We start from the raw sequence: 21,754 nt of genomic DNA, 5'->3' as shown, positions 1-21,754 counted from the left end.
ATGTGGTTCTGGACTCATGTGGTTCTGGACTCATGTGGTTCTGGACTCATGTGGTTCTGGACTCATGTGGTTCTCTTCCCACTTTACTGATGACTCCCTGCCTACAGTAGTTAGTTTATAATCTATATCTATATATACAGTAATAATAACACACAACATTATCTAATGCTCCAATATATTGATTACATTGATCATATCAATATGAGCAATATATTGATTATATTGATCATATCAATAACCCCTAACCTCAGCCAATCAGCTGCTGAGATATAATCCATACAGCTGGTTATTGATGCTAATGAGGCTAATGGAGTTGCTATCAGTCAGACTGAACATTAACATTAAACTTTATACTATAAATATTATTTATTTAATATTGATATATACTGAGCTCTGTTTCTGTTGCTGCTGTGTCACATGACCTAACGTCAGGTAAACTTATATTTAACTAACGTTACTAATTTAACGTTAACACAAACAAACAGTCAAACAAACGTTGATAGAAAGAGAAATAAAACCGTCCTACCTGTCTCTCTTTCTGTCTGTCTGTCTCTCTGTCTGCCTGTCTGTCTCTCTGTCCGTCTGTCTGTCTCTCTTTCTGTCTGTCTGTGTATCGGTTGCTAAGGAGCGTTTGCTTGCTTGTTGTTAGGGAAGAACGTCATCAGCACGCGTGCGCAGCGCGACTGCGGGCGTCTCCTAGCAACGCAGCTCGGAGGTTTATTTACAAATCAGAAATCTGTTGTTTATTAATCAACAAGATTCACAAACAGGAACATTAATTCTGTTTTATTTTATTAATTTGATTTAGTTTAGATTCCTTTTTAATAATAAAGTTTATATAATATATATATAATATATATATGAATATATATATATATATATCATATATATATTATATATATATTATAAATATAATATATATATATTATATTTATAATATATATATATTATATTTATAATATAATATATATATATTCATATATAATATATATATATATTATATATGAATATATATATATAATATATATATGAATATATGTATATATTCATATATATATTATATATATATTATAAATATAATATATATATATTATATTTATAATATATATATATTATATTATAAATATAATATATATATATTATATATGAATATATATATATATTCATATATATAATATATATATATATTATAAATATAATATATATATAATATATATATGAATATATATATATTCATATATAATATATATATATTATAAATATAATATATATATATATATATATATGAATATATATATATATATAATATATATATATATATTCATATATTATATATATATATTCATATATATTATATATGAATATATATATATATTATATATATGATATATGAATATATATCATGTATATAATATATTTTAATATATATATATTCATATATAATATATATATGTGTGTATAAATATATTAATATCTGTCCTGCAGACGGCTGCTGTCTGTACCTTGTTGCTTCCTGTTTGTTGCAGCAGGTGGACTGTGTGTACAGGTGGACTGTGTACAGGTGGATCACAGGTTACATGATTCAATGTGTTCTTCAGGTCTTTTTATTGAGGTTCTGGAAACATTTACATTTACTGCAAGAGTTTTATCAACACAACACGATACTGAACACAAACAAACAACAACAAACAACAAACATCCCTGGGGGTCCTCAGAGATCCAGAATCTGACAATAATCTTTATATATTAAACTGTTCCCGTCAGTTTGCTGTGGTTCTTCAGAACTCTGGCGTAATAAATACAGTAGAAGTGATTCATTACAGTAAAATAATATTAGTGCTGTTGGGTTTTAATCCATATTTTATATTGAAAATGAAGATTTTAAACTGTATAAATAAGTTTTTACCATCAATAAAAACTGTTCTGTTGTATGAAAATACCAAAGGATAGTCTGTACTGTAGCTATATATCTATATATATATATATCTATATATGACATGAGGTCCAGTCTGTAGGATTTAGAGGCATCTAGAGGTGAAATTGCAGATCACAACCAACTGAATACAGCTCAGCCTTCCAGGTATAAGAAACTACGGTCTCATTCATTTATTACTGCGTCTGTGAATTTATTTATTTCTGTTGCTGATTGTTAGAAAGACAGAGACGTTTTAATGAGTTTTAGTTTCTGTTCAGACAGAGTGTGGTGGGCTGCAGAGACCTTTGTTGTGGTCGGAGACGCTGCTGCTCTAGTGCAACATCTGGTGGCAGGTTGTTGTATATAAACCCTCGACTACATGAAGCTGACGATACTCGAGTACTACAGCAGACTTTACACTGCTGTAATGACGTTCTCTTTTGACTTTGGCTCCATAAAATACAGAATAAAACTGGACACAATGATTTGAAGTCAGCTACAGACACACATCCTCTGCTGAGGACACAGACGTCAGACAGACCTCCAGAGGTTTTAGTTTTTATTTCTAGTGTTCACAGTTTAACATTCGTCTCTTCAGCTTTGTGATACTCACACAGGTTATTATTTCCTGACAGCAGATCTCAGAGCAACGCCGCTGAGGAGAAGTTGCCCAACAAGTGAGAAAGAAAACAACAAATCACCCTGATGAGCTCATCAGAGACTGGTTCCCTCAGCTGGATTCAGTCCCACGGAGGACACCAGGAAGTCTTTGGTCAGTCTGTCGTCACTGCGATCCTCAACTGAAACCCATCCTCCTCACATTTTGGCTTAAAGGTAAAGTTTGACACATTTGGAAATAGTCTCTTTCTTTCTGATGAATCTCTGAGTACAGAGCTGGAGTCAGAACGTGGTTAGCCTAGCTTAGCATACAGACTGAAAGCAGCAGTTTAACAGTATTTCTTAAAATGTTGAACTCTTCTGGGAAGCTAGTAGTCGACGTCCCAGCAACAGGAACCAGAACTGATGAGTATAAAGCTGTTCAGAGTCTTCAATAACCCCAAAACCTCCTGTATCGTCCCAATCAGCCGATGATTAATGCTAATGATGCTAACAGTCCAACATATGCAGGTTAGCATCAGTCAGTGTAACAGCTGCAGAACATTTCTAACATTAAACTTTATACTCAGTGCTGGTTCACAGTGAGGAACTACTGACTGTAAATAAACTACAACCTCAACACGTCCTGGACTCCTCTCGTCAAACAGAGACAGAAATTGAACTCATCTTCTCCCTGATTCTGGGATCCTGAGCTGTGAACCTGAGGAGATATCTTTCAAGGATCACTTATGTCAGCTTACACACACGCTAATGATTCAATGCTAACACGGCTAAGGCTGACGGTCGTCCTGATCTGAGTAAAAATACAAACGTCTGTCTGTCTCCATGTCAGAAGATTACAGGAGAGAAACCTGTTACACCAGCGTATCATCGCCCTCATTAAGGCTTTTATATCATCACACCGATCTTAGCATCGTCACCAATCAACAGTTCAACAGTTCATAAAGTGTACAAGGAGGGAGATCAGTGGGATCTGAATGCTTGATTGACAAATCAATTGGCATGTTAGCATGTAAAGTGAAACTATAAAGGACCAAGAACAGAACCCTGAGGAACCCCACGACCAATTAGTGTGATGATCGTGTTGCTCTGCTGGATGTGGAAGTAAGCAGCGGTCTGCTAACGTGTTAGCCACTTCATAAGGTGATGTCAGATCTTGTGTTACTCGTTGTCAGTTCATTTCCTGAGGAAGGTTTATTGCAGAAGTCAGATCTCATTTAGTGTTTTGATGAAGGTGTGTTTGAAAAATATGCGACATGGCTAACTGCAGAAAAAAACCCGTAACTGGGCAACAGTAAGGCAGTTTTAAGTCACAGCTAACGTAGCATTAATAGCTGCTGCTGTTAGCTTCTTTGTAAAATTCATTAACACTAAAAAACTGAATTTCCTCCATTTTTCTTCCCTTATTTTTGGCTTTAATAAGCAGTTTCTGTCCCTGCAGACAAAAACCCAAATATCTATAAATCTTTAAAGTCAGGACCTTCAGTCGCCGTGAGAACTCATTTCCTTTCAGCACAGCAGCTAACGAGAAAATAAAAAGACGTTAATTCACATGAAAACTCTGTTTTATGAGGAAAAATCTGAATTATTATTCCCCCAAATTTTGCTTGCTAGTTAGCTAACAAGCCAACGTAAGCTATGCTCCTGTGACAGCTGTAAAGTGTTTCTATCTTGGTGCTGTGACATTAAATACTCGAGTAAATTTAATGAGTTCATTCAATTCTAGATTGTTGAGCTGCTCTGACGTCTTTATTTGTTTTTAATAATGTAATAAGAACTTATTGTTTAATATTGTTACACGTCTCTATCAGAGACTATCTATCGGACTCCTTTCAGTTTTCTGGCTCCAGTAATATTAAGCTACTATCATTAGCCTGTTAGCTAACATTAGCAACACATTTCTGAATGTGGGGAATAAAGCAGCTTATGAAACTCCTGGAGGAGCGACGGAGTCCGTAGCTCTTTCTGGCGGCTGTAATATGAAGCTAATAATATTAGCTTGTGTTTTGTTGAGCCAGCGTATAATAACTTGCTAACTTACATTAGCTCTTTAGCAACACATTTGAGAACGTGGTGAATTAAATAAAACAGATAAATTTACTGGGTTAGCTTATAAGCTAATTTTAGCGTAACTCACCACAGTTGTTATTGTTATTGTTGTCATCCATAAATCTCGCTTTGTTCTAAATGAAAGATTGAATCTGTAAAATGAAAGTTAGCAGTTAGCAGTTAGCTCATCAGTAGCAGTGTCTGGTTGTGTGCTGCTGTGTATTTGTTCTGTTTGATGGCGACTGAAGGTCCCGATGCTGATTGTGGACTGTTAGCGTGGCTAACGGTAGCCTGTTAACACCTGCTGCCTGATCTCAACATCTCTCTACGCCTCCCTCCTCCCCCGTCCACTCCTCCGTCAGTACTCCGGCAGCGTCTCATCGTAGTCCATGATGCTCAGTTCGTGTCTCCTCTGGCGGACGGCGAGGGTCAGGTCTGCAGGAGGCGCTGGAGGTCCAGAGGGCGGGAGGCTGTGAGCTGAAGCCCGGCTCGGAGGCTCCAACTGAGGACTCCCTGCGAGGAGGGTGACCTCCTCTGCCTCCTGAGCCACAGGAGGGCTCTCTGGCTGGGCCTCCTCCTCCTCTTCCTCCTCTTCCTCCTCTTCCTCCTCCTCCTGCTGCTCCTCCTCCTCCTCCTCCTGGCTGTGACTGGTCGGTCTGAACAGCTGCCGCGCACGCTGCTCCAGGAAGGAGCCGACGGCCAGGGGGGAGTCGATGGGGGAGAGGGAGAGTGGGGAGGAGGAGCAGGAGGGGAGGTGCAGCGGGGAGGTGGAGAGGGCCTCCACACCTCCGTTTATTATACCAACGGAAGAGGAGGAGGGGCGGGGCTGAGGAGCTAGTAAAGCCACGCTGCCGCCGTTTGGCCTGAGGGCGAGAAAGACGCTGACTGTCAGTGACATCATCACCGGAAGCTGTGTTCTGATTGGTTTAGAGCCTGTGACAGAGTGTCGTACCTGCTGCTGTCCTGAGGCCGGCTGCAGGCGTCGCCGTGCGTCTCCAGGTGGATCTGACTGTACAGGTGAAGCATCTCGGTCTGCAGAGTCTGGGTGAGTCTCCGGAGAGCGACACAGCGACTCTCACAGGCCGACAGCTCGGCTCTGAAACAACAACAACAACAACATCATCTTCATCATCAACAACAACAACAACAACATCAACAACAACAACATCATCATCATCATCAACAACAACAACAACATCAACATCATCATCATCAACAACAACAACATCAACATCAACATCATCAACATCAACAACAACAACAACAACAGTCAGTGTGTGGGCCCTGGTGCCGGTTTGAACCAGATGTTCAGTGAATCGTTACCAAACAAACCCAACAGTCTCGGCCAGTCGTCATTTTTGGCGATTTACACGTGTCGCGTTTTAACGAACTCGTCCCGGGAATTGATCGGACCGACTTCAGATTTGGTCGGTGGTCTAAAGACCATCACCATTAAAAGCTCTTTGTGAGTTTTAGTTGAACAACGCGTCCGTGGTCTTGAATTTGGACGTAACGCCAACAAACAGGAAGTTGCTGTAACTCCAGTCTGCCCCGAACACACCGACCTTCAACCTGTCGATCACATGATATTATGAAATGTGTCGTTGTAACAGCTGATCACATTGTGGCTAAATGTACTAAACTAAGGAAGGCGACACACAAGCAGTAGAAATGTGACATCTTACAGACGGGTGTTGCGTAGCGGCTCAGTGGCGCCCCCTACAAACATATTTAGAAAAGCAGCCGCGGCGTATGTATCACGTCCAGACTCCTGGAGCCAACAGGAAGTTTTAATTTCATCGTTTTCAAACGTTGACTCCTCGTTAACCAAACAGCGGCGGCACGTTGGTAACAGCAGTGAATTGATCACAGTCTGTGTATCGATCAGCACTCCCCAGAGAACTGAACCAGGACCCTGACCTGCTCTGGGCCTTTGTGTCCTCCAGGACTTTCTTCTGATCCAGGATCAGCTGGTCTTTCTTGGCCAGCTGGGTCTCCAGCTCTGCTATCCTGTGATTGGCTGCTTCCAGCTTCTGTCTCTGCTGGACGTCACTGTCCTTCAGCCGCTGGTAGTCTTTACCCACAGTGCACTGCAGCATGGACGCCTCCTGCCAACGCACACAGACACGGTACTGAGACCAGGACCACATACAGTCTGTCTGTCTGTCTCTCTGTGTGTGTGTGTGTCTGTCTCTCTGTGTGTCTCACAGTGCAGCAGTGTGTCTGTCTGTCTCTCACAGTGCAGCAGTGTGTCTGTCTGTCTCTGTCTGTCTCTCTGTGGGTCTCACAGTGCAGCAGTGTGTCTGTCTGTCTCTCACAGTGCAGCAGTGTGTCTGTCTGTCTCTCTGTGGGTCTCACAGTGCAGCAGTGTGTCTGTCTGTCTCTCACAGTGCAGCAGTGTGTCTGTCTGTCTCTCACAGTGCAGCAGTGTGTCTGTCTGTCTCTCTGTGGGTCTCACAGTGCAGCAGTGTGTCTGTCTGTCTCTCACAGTGCAGCAGTGTGTCTGTCTGTCTCTCTGTGTGTCTCACAGTGCAGCAGTGTGTCTGTCTGTCTCTCTGTGGGTCTCACAGTGCAGCAGTGTGTCTGTCTGTCTCTCTGTGTGTCTCACCGTGCAGCAGTGTGTCTGTCTGTCTCTCTGTGTGTCTCACCGTGCAGCAGTGTGTCTGTCTGTCTCTCTGTGTGTCTCACCGTGCAGCAGTGTGTCTGTCTGTCTCTCTGTGTGTCTCACCGTGCAGCAGTGTGTCTGTCTGTCTCTCTGTGGGTCTCACCGTGCAGCAGTGTGTCTGTCCTCTCTCCAGTTGCTCTGTCAGTCCTCTGTTAGTCTCTCTCAGGAGGATGAGTTGTTGGTTCAGGAGGAAGATCTGCTGCTGCAGCTGCTCACTGCTGCACAGCTGGAGACACACAGATATCAATCAATCAGATATCAATCAATCAGATATCAATCAATCAGATATTAATCACTCAGATGTCATTAATTAGACTTCCTGATTCATTTCACTATCGATTAACGGACATTTTTTATTTAAACAAGTGTAAAAGAAAGAGAACACTCACAAATAAATGTATATAATATATATAATATATATAACACAAATAAATTAATACAATATAACATATATAACATATAACAACGATTAACAACCAGTCGACTAATCAATCACATCCAGTTCTTTATTTGTAAGCTGGAAACAAGAATGATGTCATTAATCAATCAGCCAATAGGAGGGCTCCTCACCTTGAGTGACAGCTGGGTCAGCTGGTGTTCTGCATTGTAAGCCTTGTTATTGGCTTTCTGAAGCTCCGCCTCCAGATCCCTCAACCTGCTCTGACACTCCTGAAGCTCGCTCTGAAACATCCAATCACAACACAGCGGGTCCTCAAACAGCCAATCACAACACAGGTTTCTTTTTGCTGTCTGTCTGTACCTGCATTCTCTGTCTGTCTCTCTGCTGTCTGTCTGTCTGTCTCTGTCTGTGTGTGTGGGTACCTGTGTGTGTGTCTGTCTGTGTGTGTGTTTCAGTCTGTCTGTGTCTGTCTATGTGTGTGGGTACCTGCAGTCTGTCTGTCTGTCTGTATGCGTGTCTGTGTGTCTATGTGTGGGCACCTGCAGTCTGTCTGTCTCTCTGCAGTCTGTCTGTGTGTCTATGTGTGGGCACCTGCAGTCTGTCTGTCTCTCTGCAGCCTGTCTGTGTGTCTGTGTGTGGGTACCTGCAGTCTGTCTGTCTCTCTGCAGCCTGTCTGTGTGTCTGTGTGTGGGTACCTGCAGTCTCTGGCTGTCTCTCTGCCCGTCTTGCTGTCTCAGCAGCAGCTGTTGGATGTGTGTGTGCAGCTGCTCGGTGTGTGTGTGCGTGTCCTGCTGCAGCTGTGTGTATCGTCTCTGTTCTTCCTCCAGACTCAACTTCAGAGACCGAATCTCTTCGTCCTGAACGCTCAGCTGACCCTTCTGCAGCCGAGGAAGACGAGCAGGAGGGACGGAGGAAGACAGAGAGGAGAGACGGAGGAAGATGAGCAGGAGGGACGGAGGAAGATGAGCAGGAGGGACGGAGGAAGACAGAGAGGAGAGACGGAGGAAGATGAGCAGGAGGGACGGAGGAAGACAGAGAGGAGAGACGGAGGAAGATGAGCAGGAGGGACGGAGGAAGACAGAGAGGAGAAAGTCATCATTCATGATAAAGACAAACACAGGAAATAAAACCTTCAGTGGCCATTGGACAGTGTTTCCGTGTGTGCGTTACCATGGCGACGCTGTGCTCCTCCAGCGCGGTGGCGTTGATGACTCTCCGCAGCAGACGGCGGTTTCTGATGGCGTGCTGTTGGCGTTTGAAGCGTTCGTACTGCAGCTGACTGTGGACCAGCAACAGCTGACTCCTCAGAGACTGAAGCTCCTCCCCCTGGGCGGGGCCTGACACACACATCAAAACACACACGATGCGTTCAGAGCCCTGCAGGAAGTCCGGAGTTCAGAGTGCTGAACAGCAGATGTATTTCTCTCTGTCTGTATCAGAGGAAGTTATGATGTGAAAGCTCCTCCTCTCATCCTCTGGGTGGCGCTAGAGGGAAAGTTCACTGAACATTAAAGTGGATCCTCTGGACCGACCGGACCGGACCGGACTGATAGTAGAATATACAGAAACACAAAGCTAGAGGAAGGTTAGGGTTAGTGGAGGTTAATGGTTGTTAGTGGAGGTTAGTGGTTGTTAGTGGAGGTTAATGGTTGTTAGTGGAGGTTAGTGGAGATTAATGGAGGTTAGTGGAGGTTAATGGAGGTTAGTGGAGATTAATGGTTGTTAGTGGAGGTTAGTGGAGGTTAATGGTTGTTAGTGGAGGTTAATGGAGGTTAGTGGAGGTTAATGGTTGTTAGTGGAGGTTAGTGGAGGTTAATGGTTGTTAGTGGAGGTTAATGGAGGTTAGTGGAGGTTAATGGTTGTTAGTGGAGGTTAATGGTTGTTAGTGGAGGTTAGTGGAGATTAATGGAGGTTAATGGTTGTTAGTGGAGGTTAGTGGAGGTTAATGGAGGTTAGTGGAGGTTAGTGGAGATTAGTGGAGATTAATGGTTGTTAGTGGAGGTTAGTGGTTGTTAGTGGAGGTTAATGGTTGTTAGTGGAGGTTAGTGGAGATTAATGGAGGTTAGTGGAGGTTAATGGAGGTTAGTGGAGGTTAATGGTTGTTAGTGGAGGTTAGTGGAGATTAATGGAGGTTAGTGGAGATTAATGGAGGTTAATGGTTGTTAGTGGAGGTTAGTGGAGGTTAGTGGAGATTAATGGTTGTTAGTGGAGGTTAGTGGTTGTTAGTGGAGGTTAATGGTTGTTAGTGGAGGTTAGTGGAGATTAATGGAGGTTAGTGGAGGTTAATGGTTGTTAGTGGAGGTTAATGGTTGTTAGTGGAGGTTAGTGGAGATTAATGGAGGTTAATGGTTGTTAGTGGAGGTTAGTGGAGATTAATGGTTGTTAGTGGAGGTTAGTGGTTGTTAGTGGAGGTTAATGGTTGTTAGTGGAGGTTAGTGGTTGTTAGTGGAGGTTAATGGTTGTTAGTGGAGGTTAATGGTTGTTAGTGGAGGTTAGTGGTTGTTATTGGAGGTTAATGGTTGTTAGTGGAGGTTAGTGGAGATTAATGGTTGTTAGTGGAGGTTAGTGGTTGTTAGTGGAGGTTAGTGGAGATTAATGGTTGTTAGTGGAGGTTAGTGGTTGTTAGTGGAGGTTAATGGTTGTTAGTGGAGGTTAGTGGAGATTAATGGTTGTTAGTGGAGGTTAGTGGTTGTTAGTGGAGATTAATGGTTGTTAGTGGAGGTTAATGGTTTTTAGTGGAGGTTAGTGGTTGTTAGTGGAGGTTAATGGTTGTTAGTGGAGGTTAGTGGAGATTAATGGTTGTTAGTGGAGGTTAGTGGAGATTAATGGTTGTTAGTGGAGGTTAGTGGTTGTTAGTGGAGGTTAATGGTTGTTAGTGGAGGTTAGTGGAGATTAATGGAGGTTAGTGGAGGTTAGTGGTTGTTAGTGGAGGTTAATGGTTGTTAGTGGAGGTTAGTGGTTGTTAGTGGAGGTTAATGGTTGTTAGTGGAGGTTAGTGGAGATTAATGGAGGTTAGTGGAGGTTAATGGTTGTTAGTGGAGGTTAATGGTTGTTAGTGGAGGTTAGTGGAGGTTAGTGGAGATTAATGGTTGTTATTAGGACAACCTCACTTCCACTCATGTTCATGCTGAACCGTTCAGTCAGATCAAAGTATGGTTGGAATAATCAAACAAACAAGCAAGCACTTTCCTCTCGGGATGAACGATAATTTACCATAATGGGAAATGTACATTATTATAAATGATCAGGATAATTAAAATGGACTGAAAGAAGATCCATATGGTGCTCAGCTGGACTCTGAGCTGGATGCTAACGTTAGCTCTGGTGTCAGATTAATGTGATAAAACGCACTCATGAGTAAATTATATTATGAAGAGTTACACAGGGAGCTTCATTAAGAGGAAAAGTTACTTTTTAATGAATTTCACAACTTTTCCATAAATTTTTTATCAAATCAGGATTAATCTGGTCCTGACGGTGCGTTATGTGTAATATCCTTTGTGGACGCTCAAGGCTCCGGTACCTGCAGCCGCATATATTGTTCATTATATAGAATGAATTTGCTTGTGAGCTCATTTTACCGCCGTCCCATCGGCGCCGGGCACCGTCCTGGAGGACTAACTGTGTATCTGTACCGGACCCTGAGACAACAGGAACACCAGAACCCTATTAGAACATCATCTGACCATCCAAGCTGTTAATGTGAGCGTTCATTAGTTAACCAGGTGAGTCCCAGTGTGTGGTCAGTGTTAGTTTCAGGTACCTTTGGTTTTCATGCTCTGCTGTTTACCTCCACAATGACTCCGATCCACCGACTTACTGACTGCTGACAACCTGCAACACACCAACACATCCCTCCTTCAGAGACAGTCAGCAGGTTACAGACGAGTGAACGAGGTCATCCTGCTCTTATCAAACCCTTCATCAATTAATGGTCTCCATGGTAACAGGCTCACCTCCTGCTGAGGCCTTCGTGGGCGTCGTGTCCGTGGACAATCAGCTGGTCCAAAACCTCCAGAGGAGAGACGGAGGCCTGCTGTTCCTCCCTGTCCTCCCCCTCTCCTCCTCCTCCTCCTCCCTCCTTCTGCTCTCCCGCTGCTCTCTCCAGCGCCTCCTACAGTACATTAATAATAATAACCTTATTTATTTATTATTCATTGATATAATATTTCTAGACATTTTCTAGAATCAATTATTAATTTATTAGTGGAGAAATTGTCAGATTGACCGATAATGTAAAGGACAGATAGGGAGGAAGAATAAAGACAATCAGGCTATGAAAGATATTTTAGCTGGAAGTTGCTGCAATAAGTTATTAAAGATTATCATTTTATAAAAAAACATAATCTTTTGAAGCTATAAGAGAAAATTTGATTTTGTCCAGTTTAATAACCAAAGAAAACAAGAAGAAGACGCAGCCTGTTGCTGACGGCGTCCTCTACAGGAACTACAGGATGAACAGAGGACAGTGATCAGTTGACTAAGCTTTACCTGCGTCTTCTTCCCGATGAACAGCGTGGCGGCTCGGGGCAGAGCGAGCTCAAACAGGAGCTCGTATGGAGGGGTGGGGCTCTGCTCGCTGTGGGTGGGGCCTCCCTCCACTGTTGAGGGGTGAGGGGGGGTGAAGCAGAGTGATATAGAGCAGGGAGGAGGGGGGAGGGCTGAACCAGAGAAGGCCTCGTCACGGCCGGGGGTGGAGGTGAGGAGGGCGGGCTGAGAGGAGGAGGGAGGGGAGGGAGGAGGAGATCTGACCCCTGCAGAGACACAGACAGTGTTTACAGTCAGAGCTTTAGTTCTGGTTCCAGTGGGCTCGGTTCTGTCTCCATGTGGATCCAATGATACCGACCTTCACTGCTGGTGTTGATGACATCACTCTGGCCTGTCCCCTCCTTCTCTGTGATTGGCTGACAGGATGACCCCTCCAGCTCTGTGAAAGGCTTCACCTGCGAGGGAGAGAGAAGGTTTCTATTATTTCAGTCTGTGCGTCCTCCGTTCCTCTCAGAGCGTCCGTCTGCAGTCTGAGCCCACCTGGTGGCCGGAGTCAGGAGTCAGAGCGCCATCTTCTGTCAACGGCGTCACCGGGACGGGGGCTGATGATCTCACACCTGGAGTCACACAGACAGACAGACAGAGAGAGATAGAGAGAGAGACAGAGAGAGAGAGACAGACAGACAGACAGAAAGAGTTATTTATCAGGATTATTATGTGTTAATGTGACAAGTTGGGAATTGATACATTCGAGTAAAGCTCGCACAAGAGACACACATCTCATATCTATTGTGATTATTTCTCCCCTCTTTAGTTAGAGGGACAACATTAACACCGTGTCTCACTGTCTCAGTGTCTCACTGTCTCAATGTCTCACTGTCTCACTGTCTCAATGTCTCACTGTCTCAGTGTCTCAATGTCTCACTGTCTCACTGTCTCAGTGCCTCACTTGAGATGGAGGTGGTCCTGCTCAGTGGGTGGGCGGAGCCTGTAGCAGCAGGTTCAGGAGGGGGCGTCGACAAACCACACTGTGAGGAGGGGCTCCATGTGACATCATCAGCCTGAACACAGTAACAGTATGTGAGTGAGGGAGGGAGGAAGGGAGGGAGGAAGGGAGGGAGGAGTAAATAATATTACCTGTATGTAGGAGCTGCTGAGTGTCAGCTGAGTGAGAGAGGGACGTCCAGGCAGCGGAGAACAGACTGAACTTCCTGTCAGTAACAGTAAATAAAACAAATTCACTCGTTTATACCTTAAAATCATCTGATTTAGTAAAATTAATTATTCATTAATTATTTATTAATTGGGTTTGACTGTAACTTATCAATCAATCAAAAGTATCAATCAGTAATTTGTGTGTGAGTCAGTGTGTTTGTGTGTGTCACTGACCTGAACTGCCGACAGTGTCTGAGGTGAGGTTCAGGTGAGGGAAGGGGGAGGAGAGTGGTGGAGGTCTGGGTGAGGGTGAGGACGGGGGAGGGTCTTTGAGGGAGGAGTAGATGTCCTCCTCACAGGACGACTCCAGAGGATCCAGAGACACTCTGGAGCACTCGATCACGATGTCATGGACCTCGTAACGCCTCCACCTGAGACACACAGGAAGGTAAACGTGTGACTGGTTTAAAGTAGGCGGGGCTATGTTCAAAAAGGTGAGGTCAGGTGATTCTGTGCTCCGACAGGAAACAGTTTCTATCTGTATCTGTTATTGTTTAACTAACCTCAGGTTCTGTGGTACCTGTGACTCACCTGGACGGGTCCAGTTCATAGTCCTGAGTCCCCGTGACCAACTCTGGATGAACCCTGACGTGTTCCAGCATCGGCTGAGAGACAGACAGACACAGACAGACAGACAGACAGACAGACAGACAGACAGACAGACAGAGAGAGAGAGAGAGAGAGAGAGAGAGAGAGAGAGAGAGTAGTTTAGTCAGTACAATGGTAATATTATTGAAAATAGTACATCTCCATGGAATTAATATCAAATTATTATTATAAATATATAGATAGTAGAAGGTTTTTTAAATATTTGTCTCACTATACAGGTTCATTTTGATTGTTTTCTTTTTTGATGCGTTCATTTCATATAAGCTGTTGGAATATTCAGGGTCTCCACTCCTCAACCTTTGAGCTGAAGAGTGGAAACCCTGAGTTCATGAAATCTATCAAAGACGTTGATATCATTGTGACAGAAACATGGTGTCAAGATGATTTGCTCACTCACTGTCCCCCAGGATATAATGAAGTCATGGTGCCCTCCATAAAACTAAAAAACATAGCAAGGGAGAACGGGGGGATTTTGGTGTGGTATAAAGGAGATCTTTGCAATCAGATCTCACCAGTAAAACAGAGTAAATCGCACATTTGGTTGAGGTTAGATCAAACCCTGGGCATAACCGATAGGGATCTATACCTCTGTGCAATTTACATACCCCCAGTGGATTCTCCTTATTTTGAAGAGGACATTTTTGACACCCTAAACTCAGAAATCGCCTATTTCCAGGCCCAGGGAAATGTACTTCTAACTGGAGATCTGAATGGACGTACAGGAATTGAACCTGATATCATTGACACACGGGGCAACAACCATGTATTCAGTCAGGCCCCACTGTTTACCAAACCAAACATCACCTGTCGGAATAAACTTGACTCAATATTAAATCAAAGTGGCAGGGAGATCTCTGTCGGGCCTTAGGCCTGTACATAGTTAATGGTAGGTTCAGAGGGGACTCTTTAGGGAGGTTCACATACTCCTCAGCTCCTGGGTCTAGTGTTGTAGACTATGCAATCACTGACATGGACCCCTCAACTATCAGTGCATTCACTGTCAGACAGCAATCCCCCCTTTCAGACCACAACCAAATTAATGTGTTCTTTAAATTAAAGGGTTAAAAGGACAAATTAGTGACACAAAAAGGGAACCCAATAAGCTGTATAAATTAAATCCTTCTTACAGATGGGCCTCAGACAGTGGAGACAAATTCATCAAGGCTTTGAACTCCCCTGATTTGATGAATTACATATCAATATATAATCAAACTCAATATGTCCCTACCAGAGATGGGGTAAACAATGCCACTGAGGATATCAATATGATATTTCATAAGGCAGCTATTAGGGCTGACCTCATAAAGCAAAGAAGGAGACCTGTTAAAAGGCAAAATACTGACAAATGGTTTGATCAAGAATGCAAAACAATCAACATCGCCAACCAAACAACCCAGCCCTGCGCATTCGATACAATGAAATTTTAAATACATATAAATACACAATTAGGATCAAAAAACAAAAATATACCCAATTGAAACTGGAAGATATTGAGAATGCCATTAACCAAAATCAATTCTGGGATATGTGGAACAAGTTCAACACAAAGCAACAGCAGACATTACCCATCCAAAACGGTGACATCTGGAGATCACTAAAATCTGTACAAAGACATACCAATCAATCAAATTAATTCAGATCAGTGTATTATGAAAGAAAAACTCCAAAAACTAGAAGAAACAATTAAAGACAACCAAAACCCCCTTGATTTAGAAATTACTTGGGAAGAAATAACCATACAGACAAAATGTCTGAAGCCAAGGAAAGCTTGTGGTCCAGACAGCATTAGAAAAGCAGCACCCCAGAAATGCAGGGTGCAGTGTTACATTTGTTCAATGTTATACTACAGGCAGGATGTTTTCCCAACATCTGGTGCAAAGGGCTCATTTCCCCCATTCATAAGAGTGGGGACAAATCAGACCCTAATAACTACCATAGCATCTGTGTCAGCAGCTGTCTAGGTAAACTATTCTGTAGTATTCTTAACACAAGAATACTAGATTTCCTTGAGGAACAGTTAATCTTAAGTAAAAGTCAGATTGGCTTCCTCCCAAAACACCACACCACCGACAGTGTATATAGCCTTCACACTTTAACAGTGTTTCCTCTAGGATTGTTTTTAGCAGTAGGGGCAGGCCCGTCCGAACACCCCACGTTTACAGTTTTATCTATTTTATTTTTATTTTATAATTAGTTATTACTGTTATATTGACAACAGATTACTTGTTTTAACTGTAGTTACTTTAATACTGTTTTAATGACATTTTTAGTTAACACAAACTGATTGATTGATTACTTATTGACTGAGATTGATTGACTGTGACTGTGATTGAGTCAATCATAGTTACAGTATTACCAACAGTAGAGATTATAATTCATTTATTGTAAATATTGTTTTCCTTTATTGTTATGATTATTATTTTTAATTCCAAACACTTGCTTTAGCAATATGTACAGTGTTACATCATACAGAGAGAGAGAGAACAGAGAGAGAGAGAGACAGACAGAGAGAGAGACAGAGAGACAGAGAGAGAGAGAGACAGACAGAGAGAGAGAGACAGACAGACAGAAAGAGAGACAGAGAGACAGACAGAGAGAGACAGAGAGAGAGAGAGAGAGACAGACAGAGAGAGAGAGAGAGAGAGAGAGAGAGAGAGAGAGAGAGAGAGAGAGAGAGAGAGACAGAGAGTGAATTTAAATATCAGACAAACATTATTGTTCCAAGCTAACTGTTTGTATACTTTATAAAGTTTATATAAACTACGACTCCCAGGGTGCATTTCACTAACAAACAGCCAATCAGAGAGCTCCACGTTAACGGCTGGAACTAAAGAAACATTCAGCCGTTATCATTTTGGCTTTGTCTGTATAACAGCAGCCGCTGAGGCTCATGGGTATTGTAGTATCAGAGACAGTGTCAGTCACTGGAACTGTTACATCAGTTTGTGTGTTTAACATTTCCAGCAGCCCCTGAACGTCTCAGCTCGAGTTATGTGGGAAACGGAGCAGCTGGTATCCACAGTCTGACAGCAGCACTGGGAACCAGTACACAGCCGATACTGGGAATCAATCAATATATCAATCACTCATCATTAACAGCAACCACAGTGAGGCTCAATGTCCTCAGCCTGGATCAATAACGTCCGTTTATAGGTTAGGGTACGACAGACAACCAGGTGGAAACAGGAAGTATAATGTTAGCATGGAGTAATGGTGCGATCCATTTGTCTCGTGAACTCGGAGCCCGAGTTGTTCTGCTGCGGGAACGTGACGTAATTACCCGGCTCGTACCACTTATAGAGATCCATTTGTCTTTGGGCATTACGAGTCAGAGAGAACATGGACGCCACCAGTGCAGCAGCTGTGTTATTGATTGCGGATCATCTAAACGAGCTCAATGTGAAATAATAATGTTTTTCTACACAAACATTTCAAGTAATTCTGTTATTGCAAGTCTCACAGTTCAATAATATTTTGCCATTTCCGCCTATTTCAATGTCAACAAGTGCTGTGGCGTTTGTCTCGAGCCACCAGGGGCCACCAGGGGCCTCCAGGAGAGCCACCAGGAGCCTCCAGGGGAAACCACGTCTCTGTGAAATGTCGTGAGATAGCTGCGAGATTTACACTTTCCAACTCGGGCGGGGGGTTTACGAGACAAATGGATAGCAGCATTAGCTGTAGGCTACATCCTGAACCCCGTGTTTACAGTCTCCATTAAAGCAGCTGAATTAGCTACAGTGGCCTGCAGTGGTCTGTAGTGGTCTGTAGAGTGGTCTGTAGAGGTGGTCTGTAGAGGTCTGTAGAGGTGGTCTGAAGTGGTCTACAATGGTCTACAGTGGTCTGTAGAGGTCTGTAGTGGTCAGTAGAGGTCTGTAGTGGTCTGCAGTGGTCTGCAGTGGTCTGTAGTGGTCAGTAGAGGTCTGCAGTGGTCTGCAGTGGTCTGTAGTGGTCTGTAGAGGTCTGTAGAGGTGATCTGCAGTGGTCTACAGTGATCTGTAGTGGTCTGTAGAGGTCTATAGTGGTCTGTAGTGGTCTGCAGTGGTCTGTAGAGGTCTGTAGTGGTCTGTAGTGGTCTGCAGTGGTCTGCAGAGGTCTGTAGTGGTCTGTAGTGGTCTGTAGTGGTCTGTAGCGGTCTGCACTGACCTTTACAACCTCCTGGAAGGTGTCCAGGTTCTCCTTCATGCTGTAGTGCAGTCTCAGGTAGGAGATGAAGTTACAAGGGAACATCCCATACAGACGGTGGAACAGAGAGTACACACCTGCATGGAGGTGGACCAGGTGGACCACAGGGACATGACCTGCAGGAGACAACAGACAACCAATCAGAGCACCCCAACAACCAATCAGAGCACCCCAACAACCAATCAGAGCACTCCAATCCCCCCCATCCGTGTGTGTGTGTGTGTGTGTACTGTGTGTTGGGGGTGTTACTGTGTGTGTGTGTGTGTTACTGTGTGTGTGTGTGTGTGTTACTGTGTGTGTGTGTGTGTGTGTTACTGTGTGTGTGTTACTGTGTGTGTGTGTGTGTTACTGTGTGTGTTACAGTGTGTGTGTGTGTGTGTGTTACTGTGTGTGTGTGTTACAGTGTGTGTGTGTGTGTGTGTGTGTTACAGTGTGTGTGTGTGTGTGTGTGTGTTACCAGGGTTTTTGTAGCTCCAGGAAGCGAGTCGTCCGAACACGTCGAAGAAGTCGTAGATGTGTTGTTTCCCGGCCTGAGGGATCATGGGTAACAGAGTGATGAGGACGAGGACTCCGGTGATCAGCACGACGACGTCAGTGTCGGTCTGAGGAAGCTGAGAGTGTTAGTGCCTTGCTCAACGGCACAGAGTGAAAGAAAGGTTATAATAATGTTGTAATGAGGTTATAATAATGTTGTAATGAGGTTATAATAATGTTGTAATGAGGTTATAATAATGTAATAATGTTATAATAATGTTGTAATAATGTTATAATAATGTTTTAATAATGTTATAATAATGTTATAATAATGTTGTAATAATGTTGTAATGAGGTTATAATAATGTTGTAATAATGTTATAATAATGTTGTAATAATGTTATAATAATGTTGTAATAATGTTATAATAATGTTATAATAATGTTCTAATAATGTTATAATAATGTTGTAATGAGGTTATAATAATGTTGTAATAATGTTATGACAATGTTGTAATAATGTTATAATAAAGTTGTAATAATGTTGTAATAATGTTGTAATAATGTTATAATAATGTTGTAATAATGTTGTAATAATGTTATAATAATGTTATAATAATGTTGTAATAATGTTATAATAAAGTTGTAATAATGTTATAATAAAGTTGTAATAATGTTATAATAATGTTGTGATCACTTTATAATAATGTTGTAATAATGTTGTAATAATGTTATAATAATGTTATAATAATGTTATAACAATGTTATAATAATGTTATAATAATGTTGTGATCACTTTATAATAATGTTGTAATAATGTTATAATAATGTTGTAATAATGTTATAATAATGTTATAATAATGTTATAACAATGTTGTAATAATATTGTATAATGTTATAATAATGTTGTGATCACTTTATAATAATGTTGTAATAATGTTATAACAATGTTATAATAATGTTATAATAATGTTGTGATCACTTTATAATAATGTTGTAATAATGTTATAATAATGTTGTAATAATGTTGTGATCACTTTATAATAATGTTGTAATAATGTTATAATAATGTTGTAATAATGTTATAATAATGTTATAATAATGTTATAATAATGTTATAACAATGTTGTAATAATATTGTAATAATGTTATAATAATGTTGTGATCACTTTATAATAATGTTGTAATAATGTTGTGATCACTTTATAATAATGTTGTAATAATGTTATAATAAAGTTGTAATAATGTTGTAATAATGTTGTAATAATGTTATAATAATGTTATAATAATGTTGTAATAATGTTGTGATCACTTTATAATAATGTTGTAATAATGTTGTAATAATGTTGTAATGAGGTTATAATAATGTTGTAATAATGTTATAATAATGTTATAATAAAGTTGTAATAATGTTATAATAATGTTATAATAATGTTGTAATAATGTTATAATAATGTTATAATAATGTTGTAATAATGTTGTGATCACTTTATAACTGATAGAAAGGTGTCAGCATTAGCATTAGCAGCATTAGCACCTTGAGGCAGCGCAGCAGTGACGGCAGCAGAGCCGAGCGGCTGATGTGATGAACCCACGGAGGCTGCTTCCTGATCAGGTGGCCCAGCAGGGTCACACCAGCCAGTCTGGTTCCAGGTCTGCTCAGAGACTCATTGAGCTTCTCCAGCAGGGCCTGGGGGGGGGGAATCAATGATGATCAATAATACAGTATGTGACATAAAGAGTCATGTGATCAGACAGTCAGCTGACCTTGTGGTGAGGCTCTCTGATGGAGGACAGGAGGAGAACCGCCTGAGAGGACGAGGAGTCCAGGTAATACTCCACCAGAGCGGAGAGGACGGCGCCTCCTCTGTCTGACAGGAGAAACTACAGGTTACACAGACAGGTGGTGACAGACAGGTGGAGACAGGCAGGTAGAGACAGACAGGTGGACTCACCTGTACTCAGCTGCTGGTTGACTGCGGCTCTGACTAGCTCCGCCTCCTGCAGCTCAGAGCTGTCCAATGAGAGCAGGAGCTCACTGATACTCACCTGCTCCCTGGACATCATGGACACCTGGAGACAGACAGACAGACACAGAGGCAGACAGACAGGCAGACAGAGAGACGGAGAGAGAGACGAAGAGAGAGACAGGCAGACAGGCAGACAGACACAGAGGCAGACAGACACACAGGCAGAGAGATGGAGAGACAGACAGGCAGACAGACAGGCACACAGACAGAGAGATGGAGAGAGAGACGGAGAGAGAGAGAGACAGACACACAGGCAGACAGACAGATATTATTTCAAACATAAAGTACCAAAAATAAAATAACTTTTTATTTGTTTGTTTCATCAGGTTTCAATAAAGTTTTATAAATATATTTATATATTTTATATTTTATATAAAATATATAAATATATTAAACACTGAGTTACACCCACTGAAGTACTCTGATTACTCGTACTGCTGCAGTTACTCTGAAGATCAATACTTTTTAAATATATGTGGTTGATAAAATATAAACGTTGTTAACTCATTATTATTATTTATATTCAATAACAACAACAACAACAACAACAACAACAACAGTGACTCTGCCTGTGTTTATTTATTGTTTACAGTTTACAGTGATTATTATTGATTATTGATTATCAGTGCAGCTGTACTCTACTGTTTGTTTACTGTTTATTGTTTGTAATCTCTATGACGTCACTGCTGTAATATGATGAATGTGACGTCACAATCGCGGTCATTATTAGTTATAAACTGAGAGTTAGCACTGAGGCTAACAGTTAGCATTACAGCCGCTAGCAGCAGGAAGCTAAGCTAACATGCTAACATGCTAACAGCTGACAGCGGCACGTTCCCGCCCGCAGGTGCTGGGTAACTTCCGGTGCTCGTAAACAAACAAACAGCTTGTGGAAGTAAACAACAAACAGCTTGTGGGAGTAAACAACAAACAGCTTCTGGGAGTAAACAACAACAAGAAGATCTCGGTTACCTTCAGACCTGTTGATCCGAGCAGGGCGCAGCCATATTGAGCAACGCGAGGCCCCGCCCACTCTGCCGCTGTCAATCAACGTCAGGAGGCGTTCACGGAGCCACGAGAAGATCGGACAAACACGTTCCAGCCGACAAT

General features: G+C 42.1%; 2 protein-coding genes and 1 long non-coding RNA gene across 52 annotated transcripts in view; 1 reads left to right on the top strand and 2 right to left on the bottom strand.

Annotated features, from left to right (window-relative positions):
* The window catches only part of ak8 (adenylate kinase 8), a 17,875-nt gene extending 17,237 nt beyond the window's left edge, over nucleotides 1-638 (bottom strand). The window contains exon 1 of the mRNA XM_051393708.1: nucleotides 527-638. The gene's annotated coding sequence lies outside the window, so the exon portion shown is untranslated. The remainder of the gene's footprint in view (nucleotides 1-526) is intronic.
* Nucleotides 639-2,457: 1,819 nt separating this feature from the next.
* On the bottom strand, nucleotides 2,458-21,678 carry tsc1a (TSC complex subunit 1a). Its single transcript, XM_051393695.1, has 22 exons — nucleotides 21,617-21,678; nucleotides 20,570-20,687; nucleotides 20,382-20,485; nucleotides 20,152-20,304; nucleotides 18,599-18,743; nucleotides 18,103-18,257; nucleotides 13,882-13,955; nucleotides 13,525-13,721; nucleotides 13,273-13,346; nucleotides 13,085-13,196; nucleotides 12,676-12,752; nucleotides 12,494-12,590; nucleotides 12,139-12,401; nucleotides 11,604-11,761; nucleotides 11,411-11,481; nucleotides 8,818-8,984; nucleotides 8,343-8,525; nucleotides 7,818-7,928; nucleotides 7,351-7,473; nucleotides 6,503-6,690; nucleotides 5,535-5,678; nucleotides 2,458-5,445 (listed from the first exon to the last, which is right to left on the bottom strand). Exons 2-22 carry the CDS (start codon nucleotides 20,679-20,681, stop codon nucleotides 4,941-4,943), a joined length of 3,213 nt encoding a protein of 1,070 aa, XP_051249655.1. The 5' UTR covers nucleotides 20,682-20,687; nucleotides 21,617-21,678; the 3' UTR covers nucleotides 2,458-4,940.
* On the top strand, nucleotides 9,156-10,854 carry LOC127359700 (uncharacterized). Of its 50 annotated transcripts, XR_007882761.1 has the most exons (11): nucleotides 9,203-9,338; nucleotides 9,499-9,588; nucleotides 9,629-9,688; nucleotides 9,729-9,778; nucleotides 9,829-9,858; nucleotides 9,929-9,968; nucleotides 10,009-10,138; nucleotides 10,179-10,328; nucleotides 10,389-10,478; nucleotides 10,599-10,668; nucleotides 10,729-10,854. It is a non-coding gene; the product is annotated as an uncharacterized LOC127359700 (long non-coding RNA). The 50 variants fall into 50 exon arrangements; XR_007882755.1 differs by adding an exon at nucleotides 9,379-9,408 and having other exon boundaries at nucleotides 9,156-9,288; nucleotides 9,459-9,538; nucleotides 9,649-9,738; nucleotides 9,839-9,968; nucleotides 10,039-10,138; XR_007882764.1 differs by having other exon boundaries at nucleotides 9,170-9,268; nucleotides 9,309-9,348; nucleotides 9,489-9,538; ... (1 more) ...; nucleotides 9,839-9,968; nucleotides 10,039-10,138.
* Nucleotides 21,679-21,754: the final 76 nt, after the last annotated feature.

This window comes from Dicentrarchus labrax, unplaced genomic scaffold (assembly GCF_905237075.1).
Source record: "Dicentrarchus labrax unplaced genomic scaffold, dlabrax2021, whole genome shotgun sequence".
NCBI classification, from domain to species: domain Eukaryota; kingdom Metazoa; phylum Chordata; class Actinopteri; family Moronidae; genus Dicentrarchus; species Dicentrarchus labrax.
The sequence above is the reverse complement of the archived record's forward strand: the minus strand, read 5'-3'. Positions and strand labels throughout refer to the sequence as shown.

Excerpts from the sequence above, each read along its gene's own strand:
- tsc1a (XM_051393695.1), bottom strand. The coding sequence starts at position 20,681 with ATGATGTCCAGGGAGCAGGTGAGTATCAGTGAGCTCCTGCTCTCATTG. Across the intron at positions 13,347-13,524 it reads AGACACTGTCGGCAGTTCAG|GAAGTTCAGTCTGTTCTCCG; the intron begins GTCAGTGACACA and ends TGTTACTGACAG. Across the intron at positions 7,929-8,342 it reads GAGACAGCCAGAGACTGCAG|AGCGAGCTTCAGGAGTGTCA; the intron begins GTACCCACACAC and ends TGGATGTTTCAG.